At 49.0% G+C, this 17,643-nt stretch overlaps 2 protein-coding genes across 3 annotated transcripts in view; one reads left to right on the top strand and one right to left on the bottom strand.

Annotated features, from left to right (window-relative positions):
• Positions 1 to 13,449, top strand: part of HMGXB3 (HMG box domain containing 3) — a 52,624-nt gene extending 39,175 nt beyond the window's left edge. Inside the window, exons 14-20 of the mRNA XM_011985373.1 lie at positions 1,013 to 1,144; positions 2,056 to 2,240; positions 5,777 to 5,996; positions 7,643 to 7,776; positions 8,559 to 8,675; positions 10,560 to 10,769; positions 12,038 to 13,449. Coding sequence (XP_011840763.1) covers positions 1,013 to 1,144; positions 2,056 to 2,240; positions 5,777 to 5,996; positions 7,643 to 7,776; positions 8,559 to 8,675; positions 10,560 to 10,769; positions 12,038 to 12,505 — 1,466 coding nt within the window. The 3' untranslated portion in view covers positions 12,506 to 13,449. The remainder of the gene's footprint in view (positions 1 to 1,012; positions 1,145 to 2,055; positions 2,241 to 5,776; positions 5,997 to 7,642; positions 7,777 to 8,558; positions 8,676 to 10,559; positions 10,770 to 12,037) is intronic.
• A 147-nt stretch (positions 13,450 to 13,596) lies between these two features.
• Positions 13,597 to 17,643, bottom strand: part of CSF1R (colony stimulating factor 1 receptor) — a 62,579-nt gene continuing 58,532 nt past the window's right edge. For both annotated transcript variants that reach the window (XM_011985370.1, XM_011985369.1), the window contains 5 exons: positions 16,520 to 16,642; positions 16,327 to 16,438; positions 15,553 to 15,652; positions 14,644 to 14,752; positions 13,597 to 14,546 (listed from right to left, as the gene is read on the bottom strand). In XM_011985370.1, coding sequence (XP_011840760.1) covers positions 14,382 to 14,546; positions 14,644 to 14,752; positions 15,553 to 15,652; positions 16,327 to 16,438; positions 16,520 to 16,642 — 609 coding nt within the window. In that variant the 3' untranslated portion in view covers positions 13,597 to 14,381. The remainder of the gene's footprint in view (positions 14,547 to 14,643; positions 14,753 to 15,552; positions 15,653 to 16,326; positions 16,439 to 16,519; positions 16,643 to 17,643) is intronic.

Below are 17,643 nucleotides of genomic sequence, written 5' to 3'. Positions count from 1 at the left end.
GCCTCCCAAAGTGCTGGGATTACAGGCTTGAGCCACCGCGCCCGGCCTCTTTTGCTTTTTTAAAAAAAAATTTATGGGACCAGAGCTTTGCTGTCTCTTACGGTTTCAACCTTTGTACTTCTCCATACCCTTCTTCATTGGGAACACGTATTCCAAAATTTGCTTTTGTGCAAATTAGTGCATTATATTTTGTGCACATACAAAATCACCCACTTTTATTTGTCTTAAATTGACTGCACTTAAATTCCTCAGATTCATTCATTTCAGGATTTGGTGTTGGAGTGATTTCATAGCCTTTGTTACACCCCTTACACATTAATGATCTAAAGGATGCTCCTGGCCTTTCCGCAGGTGCAGTTGTGTGAGGGGTAAAGGACCTTTGGTCCTAAGGACTGAGCTGGGTGGGAGGAAAGTGTTTCTTTTTTTTTACTGGGGGGAAAAAGGATCTACTATATGTACTATTTCATTCTGTTGTTGTTGTTTAATGATATATTGTAGGCAGCTTTGTGTCAGAACAGGTAGATCCATTTCTTTTTTAAAAAATGGATTCCATGTTGGAATACTTTATTCTTTTTAATGCTTTCAATTTTATGAATGCATCACAATTTAATTAACCTTTCTCTATTGATGGGCATTTAGTTGTGAGGTTTTTGTTTTCCCCTTTTAAAATATATAACTTGAATAAAATAGAGATGGGGCTTTTCTATGTTGCCCAGGCTGGTCTTGAACTCCTGGGCTCAAGCAGTCCTCCCACCTTGGCCTCCCAAAGTGCTGAGACTACAGGCATGAGATTACAGGCCATACCTGGCCTGTTTTGTTTTTTTGAGATGGAGCCTCTCACTGTGTTACCCAAGCTGGTCTACAACTCCTGGGCTCAAGCGATCCTCCCGCCTCATCCTCCCAAGTGCCTGCAACTACAGGCGCGCGCCACCGCATCCTGCTGGTGTGTATTCTATTTTTTGCCATTGTGTATGATACGTTAATTTCCTTGTTGCCTCTTCTTAACCTGCAGGTCTCTTTAATGTGGGGAACAAGCTGCTGGTAAGCCTGGACTTGCTTTTTGCAATCAGAAACCAGATCAAGCTCGGAGAGGACCCCAGAGTGTCTGTCAGTGTTGTTCTGAAGTCAGTGCAGGAGCAGACAGGTAAAAGTTGTTTTCTTCCCTTTCTCAAGGTTAATCCTAAGCTCCCTGGGAATTTTCAGTGATCGTCTTTGGTTAAAAGACTTGTTTTGAAGAAGAGTCTGATTATTTTGAAAAGGAGACATTCTTAACTTCTGAATACACTCTTCCTTTTGAATTTTACAAATGCCAAACTAATTTTGGAAAGCATGAGTCTTTCTGTGCATCCAGGGACCCTTAGCAAGAGTTTACCAGTGACTTCCACAAGTACCTCCTTTGGTCATAGGGCGACTTGGCCCCATTGCATGTTAGACTCATTCTGACCACAGCTCCTGGATGTCTGCTTCCAGTCTCAAGGCTCATGCCAAGACCTGAGAGTGAGAACCGTCCTTTCTGTCTAGAATTTTTTTCCTCCATGCCCTCTTTACTCCTATTTGTGCTTTTCCCGTCCCTCTCCTATAGGCTCCAGTTCCCCTCTACCTTACCTGCTGTGAGAACAGATGGAGTAGAGCAAAGGTGCTGGAGTTACATGGGCCTGTGTTTCAGTCTTGGCTCTGCCGCTTAGTTGCAGTTTGATTTTGAGCAAGTTATTCTTGTGCCTCTGTTTCTCCAGCTATAAAATGAGGATAGTAGCTCCTGGTTCATAAATAATTAAATTCGTGTGAGATTTGATGAGATAACATATTCAAATCTTTCAGCACAGCATCTAGTACTTAGTACAAGGCAGCTATCACTCCAGTGGGAATTGCCCTTTGGGTTGCCACCTGAGCACTTGCAGGCCAGATCCCGGACCCTCAGGGTAGTTAGTACACTGGAGTGTTCTTTGAGGTGAATCAGTCTGGCAGAATTGCTCTACTTGCTACCCACTGGCTCATCCCTAGTGGCTTCAGTGTCTTTTTTCTGTGCCCTTCTCAGTGTACTTGCTCTTCTTCCAGAGAAGACTCTGACCTCGGAGGAGCTGAGCCAGCTGCAGGAGCTGCTGTGCAATGGCTATTGGGCCTTTGAGTGCCTCACTGTCCGAGACTACAATGACATGATCTGTGGCATCTGTGGTGTGGCCCCCAAAGTGGAACTGGCCCAGAGGAGTGAAGAGAATGTGCTAGCATTGAAGAGCGTGGAGGTAAGTGCCTCTTAGCCGCCATGAGGGACCTGCGGAATTCTCTCATTTTGGCAGCTCCCTTCCTACATGATATCCTCAGCGGGTGGATAGCGCCAGTCCTGTCTAGGTGAGGCAAGTGACTTTCTCCTCCCACAGCCCAAGATTTCATTTAGGGAATGCCAGATGGAAATAGAGGCATTTATTTATTCAGTTACTGACTTGAAAAATGTATCCAGTGAGTAAGTATCAAAATATATATATAATAATATTGAACATAAACTAAATAATAATAATAATAATAAAATAATATATTGAACATAAACTAAATGCATGTTTTAGACACCTGAGAGATAGTAGTTTAAAAAAAAAAACACAAAACAAAGTTTCTGTCCTCATGGAGCTCACTTTCTGGTTTGGGGGACACAGGAAACAAATATCTGTCCAGGAGTAGTGAGTGCTATGAAGCACAGTAAAGCTGGGTAAGGAAGAGAGAGCAGTGTCATGGGAAAGGGCATTTGTATTTTATAGAGGGCAGTCAGTGGGGAAGGCCTATCTGATACAGACGCATTTGAGTAGAGATCTGAAACCCATGTGGCTTTGTGGAGGAATATTCCAGGCAGAGGGAACAGAAAGAACAGGGTCTGAGGTGGGCTCGTTGGGCATGATTGAAGACCAGCAAGGAGACCGGTGGTGTAGCTCAGAGTGTGGGAGGGAGGGAGGGAGTGGTGGGGTATATGAGGTCCAGACGGTGCAAGAGGCCGACGCTATGTAGGGTAACGTGGGCTGTTTTAAGGACTTACACAGAGTGAAATGGGAGAGCCACTGAAGGGGTTGGAGGAGAAGAGTGACCTGAGCCGACTTAGGTTCTGAACTGAAAAATTTTCACACAATAATAACACCAAATTCAGATGGCTTCATAGATTAATTATAACAAATATCCAAGAAATGTTATTCCAAACATAGGCAAATAACAAAAGTGGATATATTTCCCCAACTCATATAAGGTTGTATAACTTTGGAAACAAAATCAGACATTTGATGTAAGAGAAGAAACTGGGGCTGAGTGTACTCATGAATATAAATGAAAGTCTGAATAAAATAATAGCAAATCAGATCTAATGAATAAAATAATGCATCATGACAAAGTTTATCACAGGAAAGCAAGGTTGTTTCAACAGTAGAAAATATGTTAATGTAATTCACTACTTAACTGATTAAAGGAGAAACCCTATATGATAATTTCATTAAATGTATGGGGGGAAAAAAAAGGTTTTCTAGTGTGATTCTACACCCATATTTATGATAAAACTCGTAGCAAACAGAATAGTAGGAAATCTTCCTTAACCTTCTTTAGGGTTTAAAAAAAATCCCTTAGATTACTTTTCCCTGTAATCATGCCATGAGGTCTGGTCTACACTCACAGGCAGGGACTGCCCCTTGGGTATGCCAGTAGTTGCATTGGAGTGTAAGGTTTCCATCTCTGAACTCTACCATAGTAAACAAGAGCCTGGGACATGAGCTGACCTTCAGGTGCTTACTGGACTTGCATCTCATGTGTTCACTGATCAGGCAGGTGCAGAACCTGTAGAGAACAGCTTTGGTGTATTTTGACTGGACCACTAGACATATTAAGGGTTGAATGCATAGTCCTGTCTTTTTCTTCCCAGTGAAAAAACCAGGCAGCTAAACCATTTTGTGTGTGTTGTCTCATCTAGAGGCTGTTTCCAGATTGACTCAAATGTGCTTGCCTAGTACTAATAATAATAATGTAGCTAAGATTTATTGAGCATTTTATTACTATGCCAAGTTCTTAATCTGTGCTAAGTGCTTTACTATATGACTTAATTTTCCCTACAACCCCATGAGGTTTTCAGAGACATAGGCACTGAAGCCCAGGGGCCTTGCCCAAGCTCACCAAGCAGAGAGGGGTGGGGCTGAGATTGACCTTCTTCTTTCTCAGCCACTGACTGTGGAGTCTGCACCCTAAGCACTGCCATTCTCACCAGTACCTCCTAGGACTCCGAGTTCTAGTTTTCCTGATCATATCTGGCCACAGCAAGTTTACAGTTTCCAAGAATAGACAGAGGCCCACCTCCCTGCAAAGGTGCCATCTGCTAGTCCTGCCTGGCACCTGTCCTGTCCATATCAAGGCTCCTCTGTCCCAGAATGGAGTAGCATTCCCTTCACTCTCAGTTTGCTTGTCTCTTCCCTTCAATGGTACCAGGTTCTTCTTTCATAGAGGTACTTCTTTGTTCTGGAGAGTAGTGTGGTGTATGTGGGAAGAGGGTATCCTGAAGTCTATGAACTAAAACAGGAAGTTATGGAACAAAACTTAAATATGCTGTTATCCATGAAGAGACTTGTCAGCCCCTCTCTTGGGGTTATATAAAGGAGGACCCTGTGATTAGTTGGTGTACTGGGTTGGCATTTCCTGTTCCCTTGCACCTTGTGGAGAGGATAGACTCAGCTGGCCTCATTCCCCCAGGTGTGCCATTTACACAGAGCATACACTAAGCACCCTGTGAGGTGGCGAACAAAGGAATAAGGTGAGGAGAGGAGCCTTTATGGGGAGCAGTGGTTCTTGGACTTTAGTGGGTATAAGAACTACACAGGGCAGTGGTTCTCACAACCTTTTAAAGTGGAGGGCTTGCTGGGTGCCACCCACAGGATTTCTGACTCAGGAGATCTGGAGTGGGGCCAAGAATTTGCATTTCTAGCAAGTTTTCAGGTGATACTCTTGCTGCTTGTCCAGGGACCACCCTTTGAGAACCATTCCTCTAAGGAAACTTTTTTAAATGCAAAATTAGGAGTTTAGTTCATACAGCTCAAGATGGGGCCAAGGTTTTTACATTTCTAATAAGTAACCTATACAACTCTGATTGAGGTATTAGGATCTGGGTCACGTTTTGAGAACCATATAAGAGGGCATTGCAAGAAGAGAAATTGAGTAGCACAAGCGCTATTAATAGATGTCTATAAGAGAAAAGTAAATGCTGCATTGGGTAGAAGAGATAGCTGTGTGCTGACAATGGGTGGGAGGAGGTCGGCGATCCACAGGGCCTTGGAAAATGGCTGGAATTTTACTCAATAGGATTCTGCTCGTTCTTGCCAGCCTGGTATCGGGAGTAAGGGTTTGGGCTTTGGAACTAGACCTGTGTTGACATGATTGTTCTGTCGCTTCGAGTGCTCGAATACTCACCTCAGCCATCCCCAGACTTGTTTTTTAGTAGTTCATTACAAAGTGTCTGACACATAACAGGTACTCAAATGGTAGCTCCCCTTTGTTTGTAAGACGGGGGAAATGACATGAACAAAGCTATAGAAACAGAAGAGACTTAGGGACTATTCATGCCTGGGAGAGTACTGTGGTGTAGGAGAAAGAAATGTGACCAAAAGTGGGTACAGAGCTTGAAATTCAAGGCTCCCTGGCAGGGCCTGGCTGTCTGACTTCTTCACCAAGCCTTAGTTTCCCTGTGTTTATAATGACAGGGTAGACTGTTGTGTTGTTGATGTTCTGTGACTCCCACAGTTTGACCTTCTTTATCCTGACCTTCTAGTTCACCTGGCCTGAATTCCTGGGCTCTAATGAGGTAAATGTGGAGGACTTTTGGGCCACGATGGAGACAGAGGTGATTGAGCAGGTGGCATTTCCTGCCAGCATCCCTATCACCAAATTTGATGCCTCCGTTATTGCCCCCTTCTTCCCACCACTCATGAGAGGAGCTGTGGTCGTCAACACTGAGAAAGACAAAAACCTGGATGTGCAGCCAGTACCTGGTAAGGCCACCTGGTGGCTGACTGGGGTCAAAAAAGGGCTCAATCAAGAGTCTGGGACGTTGTCCTTGGCAAGATAGCACAGTGGTAGCGAGAGGGCCAGGCCCCACTGGAGGACTCCTTTCAGAAAGATAACAGCCCGTGTCAAAATCCCCTAGAGTTTAAAGTTCTGGTGCAGAGTCGAAGAGCGGTCCACCATATTAAATAGCAGGGGAGCACGGCTCATTGTCATTCTTCTGGGATACACACACTGAGTAGGGGAACTCCTGTAAAAAATGCTGATAAGGCTCCATCCCCAAAAATTTTCATTGAGAAAGTGTAGGGGCAGGCCAAGGAATCTGCCTTCAAAACAGGCCTCCCAGATGGTTTTGCAGCTAGTTTTGTGGATTATACATTGAGAAACCCTGGACTAGCGGATAAGAGGATAAGTTTCTAAGAGCTTGAGTTGGATTCCCAGCTATGCCACTTAGTAGCTGTGCGACCCTCTGTCAGGTCCCATCATTGCCCTAAGCCACTGTTGGTTCATTTACAAAGAGGGTGTTATAATAGCTATCCACTTCCTAGATCACTGAAGATAAAGTGAGCTAATACAGTTAGAGCGATAGCCTTCTTCTTTAACTGTAACTCATAGTAAGAAATACATTTTGTATCATGACGCAGAATGATATTCGTACATATGCACGTGTGTATAATTGAAACAACATTCCCAAAACAGTATTTTTCCTTACCAAGTGCGATACACTTTATTTTCTGTCTTATTTCATTTTTGAATTTTTGGAAATGACCCACTGAATTGATACCATAAGTACTTAATATATTAATGATGTGCAGGTTCTCAAACAGTGCCTCCTAATATTAGATACTGAGGTCCAACCTCATATTCCTATTAATACTTTAAGGGCCCAGGCATCTTTTTTTTTGTTTTGTTTTTTTGTTTTTTTTGAGACAGAGTCCCGCTTTGTCACCCAGGCTGGAGTGCAGTGGTGCGATCTGGGCTCACTGCAACTTCGCCTTCTGGGTTCAAGCAATTCTCCTGTCTCAGCCTCCCAAGTTCCTGAGACTATAGGCGCACGCCACCACACCTGGCTGATTTTTTGTATTTTTAGAAGAGACGAGGTTTCACCATATTGGTCAGTCTGGTTTCGAACTCCTGACCTCAGGTAATCCACCTGCCTTGGCCTCCCAAAGTGCTAGGATTACAGGTGAGAGCCACTGCACCCGGCCCCCAGGGATTATTTTTTTAAGGCCCCCACGTAGTTCTCTTGCGCTAGCCAGGTTCAGGAACGTTGTGTAGAGAACACTTTTAAAACGAGAGCTACTGCTCTCTTACTGCTGCAGTCATGGTAAGCATCTGAGGTCTTGGTTCTGAAAAACCTTAGAAGACTGGATTAAAAGCTGACTTATTTTAGGGTTTTTTTCAGTAGCTGTCTGCAGGGTATCTCACTCAGATGTTCCAGGGCAGAAAGCCAGTTCTGAGAGATTTCAGGTATCTGCAGAAAGCATGGACCTGACTTGAGTCCCACCTCTGCCAGCACCAGGGGAGAGCTTGGTGCAGAGCTGGCTTCCACTGTTTGCTGTTTTGTGGGCCTAGCCATGGCCTCTGGTGGCTGGCAGCAGCACCCTCCCACCAGCACTGTTGTGTCTTGCAGGTAGCGGCAGTGCCTTGGTGAGGCTGCTCCAGGAGGGCACCTGCAAGCTTGATGAGATTGGCTCCTACAGTGAAGAGAAGCTGCAACATCTGCTAAGGCAGTGTGGAATCCCCTTTGGAGCAGAAGACTCCAAGGTGAGTGTCAAGGGCAGTGGTGGATATCGGGGCTTCTAGGATAGGCTGATTGGTCCACTTTTCAGGGCAGGGATATGAATACCTGTGATGGCATCCGCCTTGGACCCAAGCTGCTGGCAGTCAGGGATGCCTAGGAGGTGGTCAACAGCTAGATGGTGACATGTATGTGGGGGGCCTGGCCTCTAGCAGTTCCTCCTGTTGAAGGTTGTGAGCCTAGGTTCTGGGGTCAGGAATCCTGGCTCTCCTCCTTACTGCGTGTGACCTTGGATAAGCTGCTTTATATTTTGAGCTTCATTTTCCTTGTTTGTAAAATGGAAATAACCAAAATACTAACCTCGTGAGACTGTTGTAAGGAATGCACTTTACAGTGTCTGGTTATTACCTATGCAAGCTCTTAGAAAATGCCTATTATTACAAAGAGTGTGTGTGTGTCTATGTGTTTGATTCATACGTTACTTACTTTCCCTTTCATATTTCTGTGCTGTTGAAAATGTTCTGCTTCCTTCAAGATCAGATTCAAATGTTAGCTCCCCTTTGATGGTTTCTTTGCCCTGTAAAAAGTGAAAGGACTCAGGCCTCAGAATCCGACTGGCTTTGTCTGTGACCTAATCCTTTCAGGGCCTCAGATTGCTTACCTGTACCTAGAGGAGGTTGGGCTGATGAGGCTCCAAGGCCCACTTTATTCTTTTGCTTTGGGTGTTGGGTGAGTATGTGATGTTGAGCACCAGATGTGGTCCCTTAGCATTCACCCTTATGTTTTTAATCTTGTCCTTCTACTCCAGGACCAGCTCTGCTTCTCCTTGTTGGCCCTCTACGAATCTGTACAGAATGGAGCTAGAGCTATGCAGCCCCCACCTCACTTCACAGGTGGTAAAATCTACAAGGTGTGCCCCCATCAGGTAAGAAAATAACTAGAGGGAGCTTGGAGTGAATTTGCTAATGTTGAACTTCCCACAGAGACTGATCCAGCTCAGTTTTGGGGGGCAAGACTTAAGTCACTGGGCAACCTCTGGCATAGCTGCCCACGGGTCAGGTACTACCCCGTGGGCTACGGAGGGAGGCTGGGTCTTTTGTCAGTATTTTTTAAGCACTCTACCACATCCTGGGCATCAGCTGTTGAGGGTATAAGTCGAACTTGTATAAAGAATGACAAAGATGTCATTCCTCCCTAGCTGACCATATATTTTAGTGGGGAAATACAGTCACCACAGCTTGTGGCACTGGCTCCGAAGAAATTAGATAAGGGCCTAAGATAGAAAGTAACGGAGGAGGCCGGGCGCGGTGGCTCAAGCCTGTAATCCCAGCACTTTGGGAGGCCAAGACGGGCGGATCACAAGGTCAGGAGATCGAGACCATCCTGGCTAATCCGGTGAAACCCCGTCTCTACTAAAAAATACAAAAAACTAGCCGGGCGAGGTGGCGGGCGCCTGTAGTCCTAGCTACTCGGGAGGCTGAGGCAGGAGAATGGCGTAAACCCGGGAGGCGGAGCTTGCAGTGAGCTGAGATCTGGCCACTGCACTCCAGCCTGGGCAACAGAGCGAGACTCCGTCTCAAAAAGAAAAAAAAAAAAAAAGTAACAGGGAGGAACCTGCTGTCTGAGGTGGCAGAGAAGACCGAGACCTGCAGGATAGGGAGGAGCCCAGTGATAAGCCAGGGAAGGAGTGTTGCAGCCAAGGGACCACCAAAGCCGTGAGTAGGGAGACAGAGTGAGCTGAGAGGAGGGGATGTTGGAGGGCTCCCCAGGGGCCAGATCACATAGAGCTCTCTAGGCCAGAGTAACAGTGGGTATTTTATTCTGAGTGATGAGGGACCTTTTGGACGGTTTTGAATGGGAAACCTGTGGAAGGGTGTGGAGAAGGTCACTGGGTTAATTAGCTCCAGGACAGGTTATATACTAGATGACAGAGTGGGCCCAGGTAGATACTGGGATGGAAACCCCACTTAACAGGTACTGAACGGGAGAGAGGTGGCTTAGCAGAGCCTTCAGTTCACTGAAGCACGTGAGTCAACAGGGGGACCTAGCTAGAAAAAGAGAATCCAGTTCCCAACTACTTTAACAGAAGCTGTGTCTGAAGGAGATGCTTAATGCTTCTACCCTGGGCAGATCAGAGCCTGCTCAGGGGATTGTGTTCATGCGACGGGGGTTCATCTCGTGAGAAGCAGCTGACAGCACAGGGAGAGCTGTAGATCTTGGGGACTGTGATGGGAGTGGCATCACCTGAAGGTGACAGCCAAGTGGGTTTTCCCAGAGCTGTGGAATGGTGCTTGGGGAGCCCTGTCAGTGGAGGTGTTTACTAGACTACATTGTGAGTTCCCATCTGGGCAACAAGCCCACTGGGGTCTGGTGGGGAGCTTGCTCAAAGTACAGATGCTTAGACCCTACTCCAGAGACCTTAGTTTCTTAGGCTTGACCTGGGGCCCAGGCATCTCCATTCTTAACCAGCTCCTAGCTGCTGCTGCTGCTGCTGTTGCTGTGTAGCTAGCATGGTGAACTGGTAGATGGTGTGTAGAGAGTGGGGTTTTGAAAGATGTTCTGAGGTGCCTTTCAGCCTAAGTTGAGGACAGGATGCTCCCAGCTGTCTCTCTGAAGGGCAAAGATGAGCTGGTGCCTTCATTTAAGGACAGAAGTAGGAAGGGAGCAGAATGCCATGGGCTCTGGCAGGATGGCCATGGCTTCAGCCATGAAGCTGATTGCTCATCTTCCTGGGAAGCGAGTGAGAACTGTACAGTGTCTGCAGACTGGCTTCCTAATTAACCCTGCGCCCTTGCCCTTCGTCTCTCAGGTGGTCTGCGGCTCCAAGTATCTTGTGCGGGGTGAGAGTGCCCGTGACCATGTGGACCTGCTTGCCTCTTCCCGCCACTGGCCGCCTGTCTATGTGGTAGATATGGCCACGTCAGTGGCCCTGTGTGCTGACCTCTGCTACCCAGAGCTGACCAACCAGATGTGGGGGACGAACCAGGGCTGTTTCTCTAGTCCCACGGAGCCACCTGTGGTGAGTCACCTCCTGAGGAACTGCCATGTCTCCTCAGGCCTACCATGTCTTGCTGTGTCGCGCAGGCTGGAGTGCAGTGGCATGATCTTGGCTCAGTGCAACCTCTGCCTCCCAGGTTCAAGCAGTTCTCCTGCCTCAGCCTCCCGAGTAACTGGGATTACAGGCACGCGCTACCACACCCAGCTAATTTTTGTGTTTTGGTAGAGACGGGGTTTTGCCATTTTGCCCAGGTTGTTCTCAAACTCCTAGGCTCAAGCAGTCCACCTGCCTCAGGCTCCCAAAGTGCTGGGATTACAGGCATGAGCCACCACGCCCAGCCTACTCCATAAGTTTTTACTGACCAAGCCCTCTGTTTGAGGCCACAGTATGTCACTTAGGTGTGCCCAGGGTATCCCAAACATAGGTACCTTGTGTTAAAAGAGGTTACCTTCCAGAGAAGCCTAGGAAGTTGCCACCTTTGACAGTCATTGTGCACACTGACATATTAAAGGCCCCAGCCAGCCCTGGATTACGTTTAATTCACCATGTCTACATTTAGTTGACCATGGATATACTGCATGGCATGCAGTATTTCTGTTGTGATCTGAAGATACTCTGGTTAGAAAACACTCATTTTACCAACCCTTTCCTTTTATTAAAAGGGGAAACTAAGGCCCAGAGGGGGAAATGGACTTTTCCAGCTCACACAGCAGATTAGTGGCAGAGCTCTTGTTTCTGTGTCTTGGTATATTGTACCAGACAGTATTTTTCACCAGTCATGTACCCTCCAAAGCCAACCTTTGTCCTTTGCTGAAATAGATGTCAGAACTGATAATTAGGAAGAAGTTCCGGAAGAATAACAAGGGTTGAGTGCCCCAGCCAGGATGCATTATGGGAAGTGAAGGCCTCTGGCTTTGCCTTGGAGGAGTCATTGTTGTCATTACTCCCTGGGGCTCACTGGCTCCGTGAGCATGCCGGGGACCCCAGCAAAGTGTCTTAACCTTAGTCAGAGCCTTATCTTTCTGCTCCCCTGCAGCCCCTGGCCTGAATGGACCGGGGGCAATAACAGCCCAAGTAATCCAACATCTGCTCTGGAAGGTGGCCACTGTTACTGTCCCTGTTCTCACGTGAGGAAATGGAGGCACTGGGGGGCGGGGGTTGGCCTAGGAGGCACAGTACATGGTGATGTTAGGGTTCAGACAGGGCTGGCTGAGCCTACAGTGCTTATTCTCACCAGATGGGTTCCCCCTTAGTCATTCCTTCTTGTCAAAAGGCATTCTCATTTCTAGAGTGTGTCCTGCCCAGAGCTCTTGGACCAGCATTATACTGTGGACATGACAGAAACTGAGCACTCTATCCAGCACCCAGTCACCAAGACTGCCACACGGCGCATCGTCCATGCAGGCACACAGCCCAATCCTGGTGACCCCAGTACTGGGCACCACTCCTTGGCACTGTGCCCTGAATTGGCACCCTACGCAACCATCCTGGCCTCCATCGTGGACAGCAAACCAAACAGTGTCCGTCAGCGGCCCATTGCCTTCGACAATGCCACTCACTATTACCTCTACAACCGCCTCATGGACTTCCTCACCAGCCGCGAGATTGTCAATCGTCAGATCCATGACATTGTACAGAGCTGCCAGCCTGGTGAGGTGGTCATTCGTGACACCCTCTACCGCCTTGGGGTTGCTCAGATCAAGACAGAGACAGAGGAGGAGGGTGAGGAAGAGGAGGTGGCCACAGTGGCAGAATAAGCCAGGCTGTTGTACAGGGACTATACCATCTCTCAAGCCATAGTAAGGCCCTTGCCTGAGGCAGAGCTATCCAGGGGACCTGCAGAAGTGGTCTCCTGTGGGGAGGGCCTCTGACTGCTGGGACTGACCAAAGAGCTTCCATTCCCTGAGCATGGTGGGACCCAGGGTCCTCGGTTCTCAACCCTCCACAGGTCAGGAGTGGTGCCAGGAAATCTCTTCTGGCCCCGAGAGAACACTTGGGGGACATGGTATGTTTAATGGAGGGAGGGGAGGCTGAGGGAAAGGCTGGTAGCTGGTGGCTTCCGTGGGGCCTGCTGTGGGTCAGGGTAGAGATCCTGGGTGGGCTAAGGCGCGAGTCCCAGCACTAGGTGGGAAGGCTGCTCAGGTCTCTCCCACTCCTGAGGAGCCCTGGTTTCAGCGCCCCCAGTCTCATGACTTGCTTAGCCTGTTGCCTTTGACTAGGGACCTGGGGTGGCCTGCCTTTGACTAGGGGTCCCTTTGGGCTCTTGATTCTCCCTGAAGGAGGGATACATTTCTCTCTTGCTCTTCCTGTACCCACATTTGGGGGAAGCTGAGGAACAGTCAGCCACAGCTCTCTTCCAGGACTGTCCTCTCCGCCCCCAAGCTTTGAGGAAGAGCATCCCCTTCCTCCTTTCCCTGGCCACTGCTGCTGCAGCCAACATCCTCTCTGGGCCTGGGACCCTCTCCACAGACAGGATGTGGTCCCTGGCCATGACATAACCTGGCAGCAGTAGGAAAAACTCCCTTCTGTGAAGGGGAAGCAGACTGGGCCATAAGGAAACAGCAGGACTGGCTCAAGTGCCCAAGGTTTGTTTAGGGCCTGGGAATTGGCCATGTGTTAATTTATTGAGAGGAGTGGAGTAGGTGGCTTTTTTTCCCCTCCTTCTCTCTTCCCCCAACAAAAATAAAGTTTATTAAATTATCTGGTTTTGGTGAAGCAGGAGTCAATTCTGTGCACATTGTGGTCAAGCGCCACAGACATGAGCTCGTCACTGCATGTGAAGGCAGGAGGGAAAGAAGTTCCAGGGAATTTGCAGGCGCTCATATGGCACAAAGAACCAGAGGCTGACTGCATTAATGCTGTTAGTTTAATGTGGACAGAGACATCCCGCGGCGTGACTGTTAGTTAGGATGAGTCAGCTTGGGGGAGTTTGTGCTTCCTGCTTGGTGTGGCCAGCCACATGCCAAGGTCCCCTGTCTTCTAGCCGGAATGACAGGGGACTGGGCAGAACACCCCCAACTTTTAGCTGCCACTTGGCTCATCACAGCAGTACCAGTGCGGGGGTAGGAGGGGTAGGGCTGTGGAGTGAAGAAGGCTTGTAGGGCAGAGACTAAGAGGTCCTGTGAGATTCTTAGAGGAGCCATCCTGCTCCAAGGGGCCTGAGCTGAGTGTAGTCTGTGAGCATCTGCTGCTCTTGCTGCGCCTCTCGGAGAGGAAGAGCTCAACTCTTTGCCAGTCTGTCTAGCCCCAAGGAGCCTGGTTTTCTCAGTAGCAGTGTAGCTCCTGGGGACTTCACAGGCATAAAGTCAGTCCACTTCCATTAAGAGAAGAATATTAGGAAAGGAGGTTCTTACCAGTTGGCATAGCAAACATGAGGCCAACACCATGAGAACGGTAGGGGAGAGGGGGTGAGGGCTCAGCCCCCAGCCCCTGACTGGCAGTGATGGCCCACGCTCATGGAGTGGGATCCTCAGACCTCCCCTGGATCCCTCACCTTCCCAAGTTTCAGCGCTGGGCCAAGCTGTTGAGTGAAATGACCGAAGGCAGAGTTTGTGTGTTCTCCCCACGTCACCCCGTCCGTGGAGAAGTTGAAGCTTGCAGGAGGGGAGAGTGGTGCTCCCTGTCGTCGGCTCCTCAGCAGAACTGATAGTTGTTGGGCTGCAGCAAGGGCTGGGCGATATCCCCTTGCTCGCAGCAGGCCAGGTGCTCACTAGAGCTCTCCTCTTCCGGCTCACTGCTGCTGCTGCCGCTACCGCTACCACCGCTTCTGCTGCTGCTGCTTGGCAGATTGGTATAGTCCTGAGGGTGGGAGAGACCAGAGACTGTCAGTCCAGATCCATCAGGCCCAGCCCAACCTGCTTTACCGGCCACCCACCCCAAGCCTCACCCCACTCACCCGCTCTCTCCTGTCCTCTTGGGCTTGCTCCTGAAGGAGGGAGCAGATCTGCTGGAAAGTGGGTCTGTGGGTGGGCTCCAAGGCCCAGCAGGCCTGCATGATGCTGTATCTGGAGATAGGACAGAGGATGCCCATGTGCAGCTCTCTAGGGTCCAGGGGTCATTAACACACACCCCTAGGGAGACCTACCCAGCAGAGGTCCGCAAACCCAGTCAAAAATAAGTTTAGTATAAAACCTGTGCCACGTCCTTGGCATGCTTTACCATTTAGTCCTCACAGTAACCCTTGCAGAAGGGTACTCTCATCACCCTTATTTTGACAGATGAGGCCCTTTTGGTATCCTCAGGGTCACTGTAATAACAGTCTCTTAAAAGACTGAGTTTAGGGACAGGTACAGTGGCTCATGCCTATAATCCCAACACTTTGGGAGGTTGATGCAGGAGGATTACATGAGGCTAGGAGTTTAAGACCAGCCTGGACAACATAGTGAGATCCCATCTCTACTAAAAATTTTTTTTAAATAGCTGGGCTTAGTGGCGCACACCTGTAGTCCCAGCTGCTTGGGAGGCTGAGGCCAAAGGATTGCTTGAGCCCTGAAGATCGAGGCTGCAGTGAGCTATGATCGTACACACCACTGCACTCCAGCCTGGGCTACGAGCAAGATGTCTCAAAAAAAAAAAAAAAAGAAAAAGAAAAGTGGTCATTTCGGACCAGCCCTAGCAGACAGCTACTTCTCTGAGAACATCGCTCATACCTTGAACTCAGAAGGGGCTTGTGCCCACTGTGGGAGAGAGAAAGCCTGACCCTGGAACATTTTAGACAGGGAAAGATCAGGGCCACACGGCCTTCCATCCCTTTCTGGCGAAAGCCTGGGGTGTCCTTTTCCCTCCCTGGGATCCCTTCGCTTACATATTCTTTGGGGCAAATGCAGGCTGGGCCATTTGGTATCCATCCTTCACCAGTTTATAGAACTTGCTGTTCACCAGGATGCCAGGGTAGGGATTCAGCCCTGCAAAGGCCGAGATCAGGTAAGAGGCCATGCCCGTTGTCCTCTCCCCGTTCCCGCACACCCACACACATCTTAGACTGGGTTTGAGGGGTCCTACTTGACAACACTGCAACAGCATCTGCTCTTATCCACTGTGTGGCAGGCTTAGGCTTTAGGAACGTGTGAGCCTCCAGCCAGGCCTTATCACACCAAACAAGAATTCTTGCACAGGCTTTGGGATCAGTAAAACCAAAGCTTCAGCTGTGTACCGTTAAAGTGGGGACAGTCGGGTGGTTATGAGGGTGCTGGAGCAGGGTATTTAAGAACTGAGGACAAGTCCTTGTGCCTAGTCCTCAGGAAATGGGAGCTCTTTCTACTAGAGCCTAGTAGTAGAGAGCTGCATCTTCAAGGGTCTGTAGATTTCGGGCAAAGGAGGGAAACAGTGACAAAGGAGGGTAACAGGTAGCAGCAACTGAGCAGAGAGAAATGAGGGAAGAGCCAGAAAGGAGCGCCTGTCAGGGGCAGGGGGTCTGCCCCGCCCTGCAGAAACCGCAGTGCTGGGTTTGGAGACCCTTGCCCATTCCTGCACTCTCACAATCCTTGTTGTGTCCTGGGCACCAAACATCTTTGTCCACCAGTGGGGCAACCAGAGGAGCCAGCCCCAGGCTCTGCCTGGAGTGGGCCCAGTGGCTCACCAAGTGAGAAGATCTCCCAGAGGAGGATGCCATAGGACCAGACGTCGCTCTGAACCGTGTAGACACAGTCAAAGATGCTCTCTGGGGCCATCCACTTCACAGGCAGGCGGGCCTGGGATAACAGTCCCCAGTTATTTTGGGCCCTGACTCTTCACCCCCTCCTCAGCCTGGCCCAAGCCCTCCCAGCACTTACATTGCCCTTGACGATGTAGTTGGAGTCATTCATGATGTCCCTAGCCAGCCCGAAGTCCCCAATCTTGGCCACATGCCCATTGGTCAACAGCACATTTCGCGCTGCCACATCCCGGTGGATGCACTGAGGGAAAGCACTGCAGGGTTAGTCTTGGGCCGTCTCCTACCTTAACCTGAGGTGAGGAGGATGGCAGGGAGGGCCCCAGATGGCTTTGGGGTCCCTGTTGGAGTAGACATCAGTTTTGGTCCTTTACCATAAACCCTTGTCTATACCTTCTACCAGGGCCCAGGATCTAAGAACGTGTAGCATGGTCTGATCATTTAATGCTTAGAAACCGCCATTACCCTGAGCAGCCATGGCCCTTCTCGCGCTTTGTCCTCTGAGTGGTCCGCTCAGGCCCCAGAAGCAGAGGGCTTCTGTGCAGAGCAGTAGTCTCGAAACCCTACCATTATTTCTGATCATAGCAGCTGCTGTCTGCCAGGCCCTTCCCTAAACTCTGCACACACTGAACTCTTTTTTTTTTTCAAACATTGTTACACCCATTTTTATAGGTGTAGAAACAGGCACAGAATTTAAATAGTTGCTTAAAGTCACAGAGCAGGTGGCAGAGCCAGCAATCAAACCACTGACTCCCAAATCTGTTCTAAGGAAGATGGCAAGAGCTCCCATTCCCTGGCACTTCTTCCTAGGCTGAGTGTACTTTATACATTATCTAATATCCTCAAAATTCTATGAGGAAGCTTCCATTATCCCCACCAGACCATGTACTTCATGAGCAGGGACAACTGTTGTCTTTTATACACTATTTAGCAAAAACAAATGAAAAAAGCCTGGTACCGGGCCAGGCGCGGTGGCTCATGCCTGTAATCCCAGCATTGTGGGAGGATGAGCCGGGCGGATCATGAGGTCAGGAGATCAAGGCCATCCTGGCTAACACGGTGAAACCCCATCTGTACTAAAAATACAAAAAAGTAGCCGGGCGTGGTAGCGGACGCATGTAGTCCCGGCTGCTCGGGAGGCTGAGGCAGGAGAATGGCGTGAACCTGGGAGGTGGAGGTTGCAGTGAGCTGAGATTGCGCCACTGCACTCCAGCCTGGGCAACAGAGCGAGACTCAGTCTCAAAA

Source organism: Mandrillus leucophaeus, unplaced genomic scaffold (assembly GCF_000951045.1).
Source record: "Mandrillus leucophaeus isolate KB7577 unplaced genomic scaffold, Mleu.le_1.0 Scaffold282, whole genome shotgun sequence".
NCBI classification, from domain to species: Eukaryota; Metazoa; Chordata; class Mammalia; order Primates; family Cercopithecidae; genus Mandrillus; species Mandrillus leucophaeus.
Note: the sequence above shows the minus strand (reverse complement) of the source record. Positions and strands in the feature narration are given on the sequence as shown.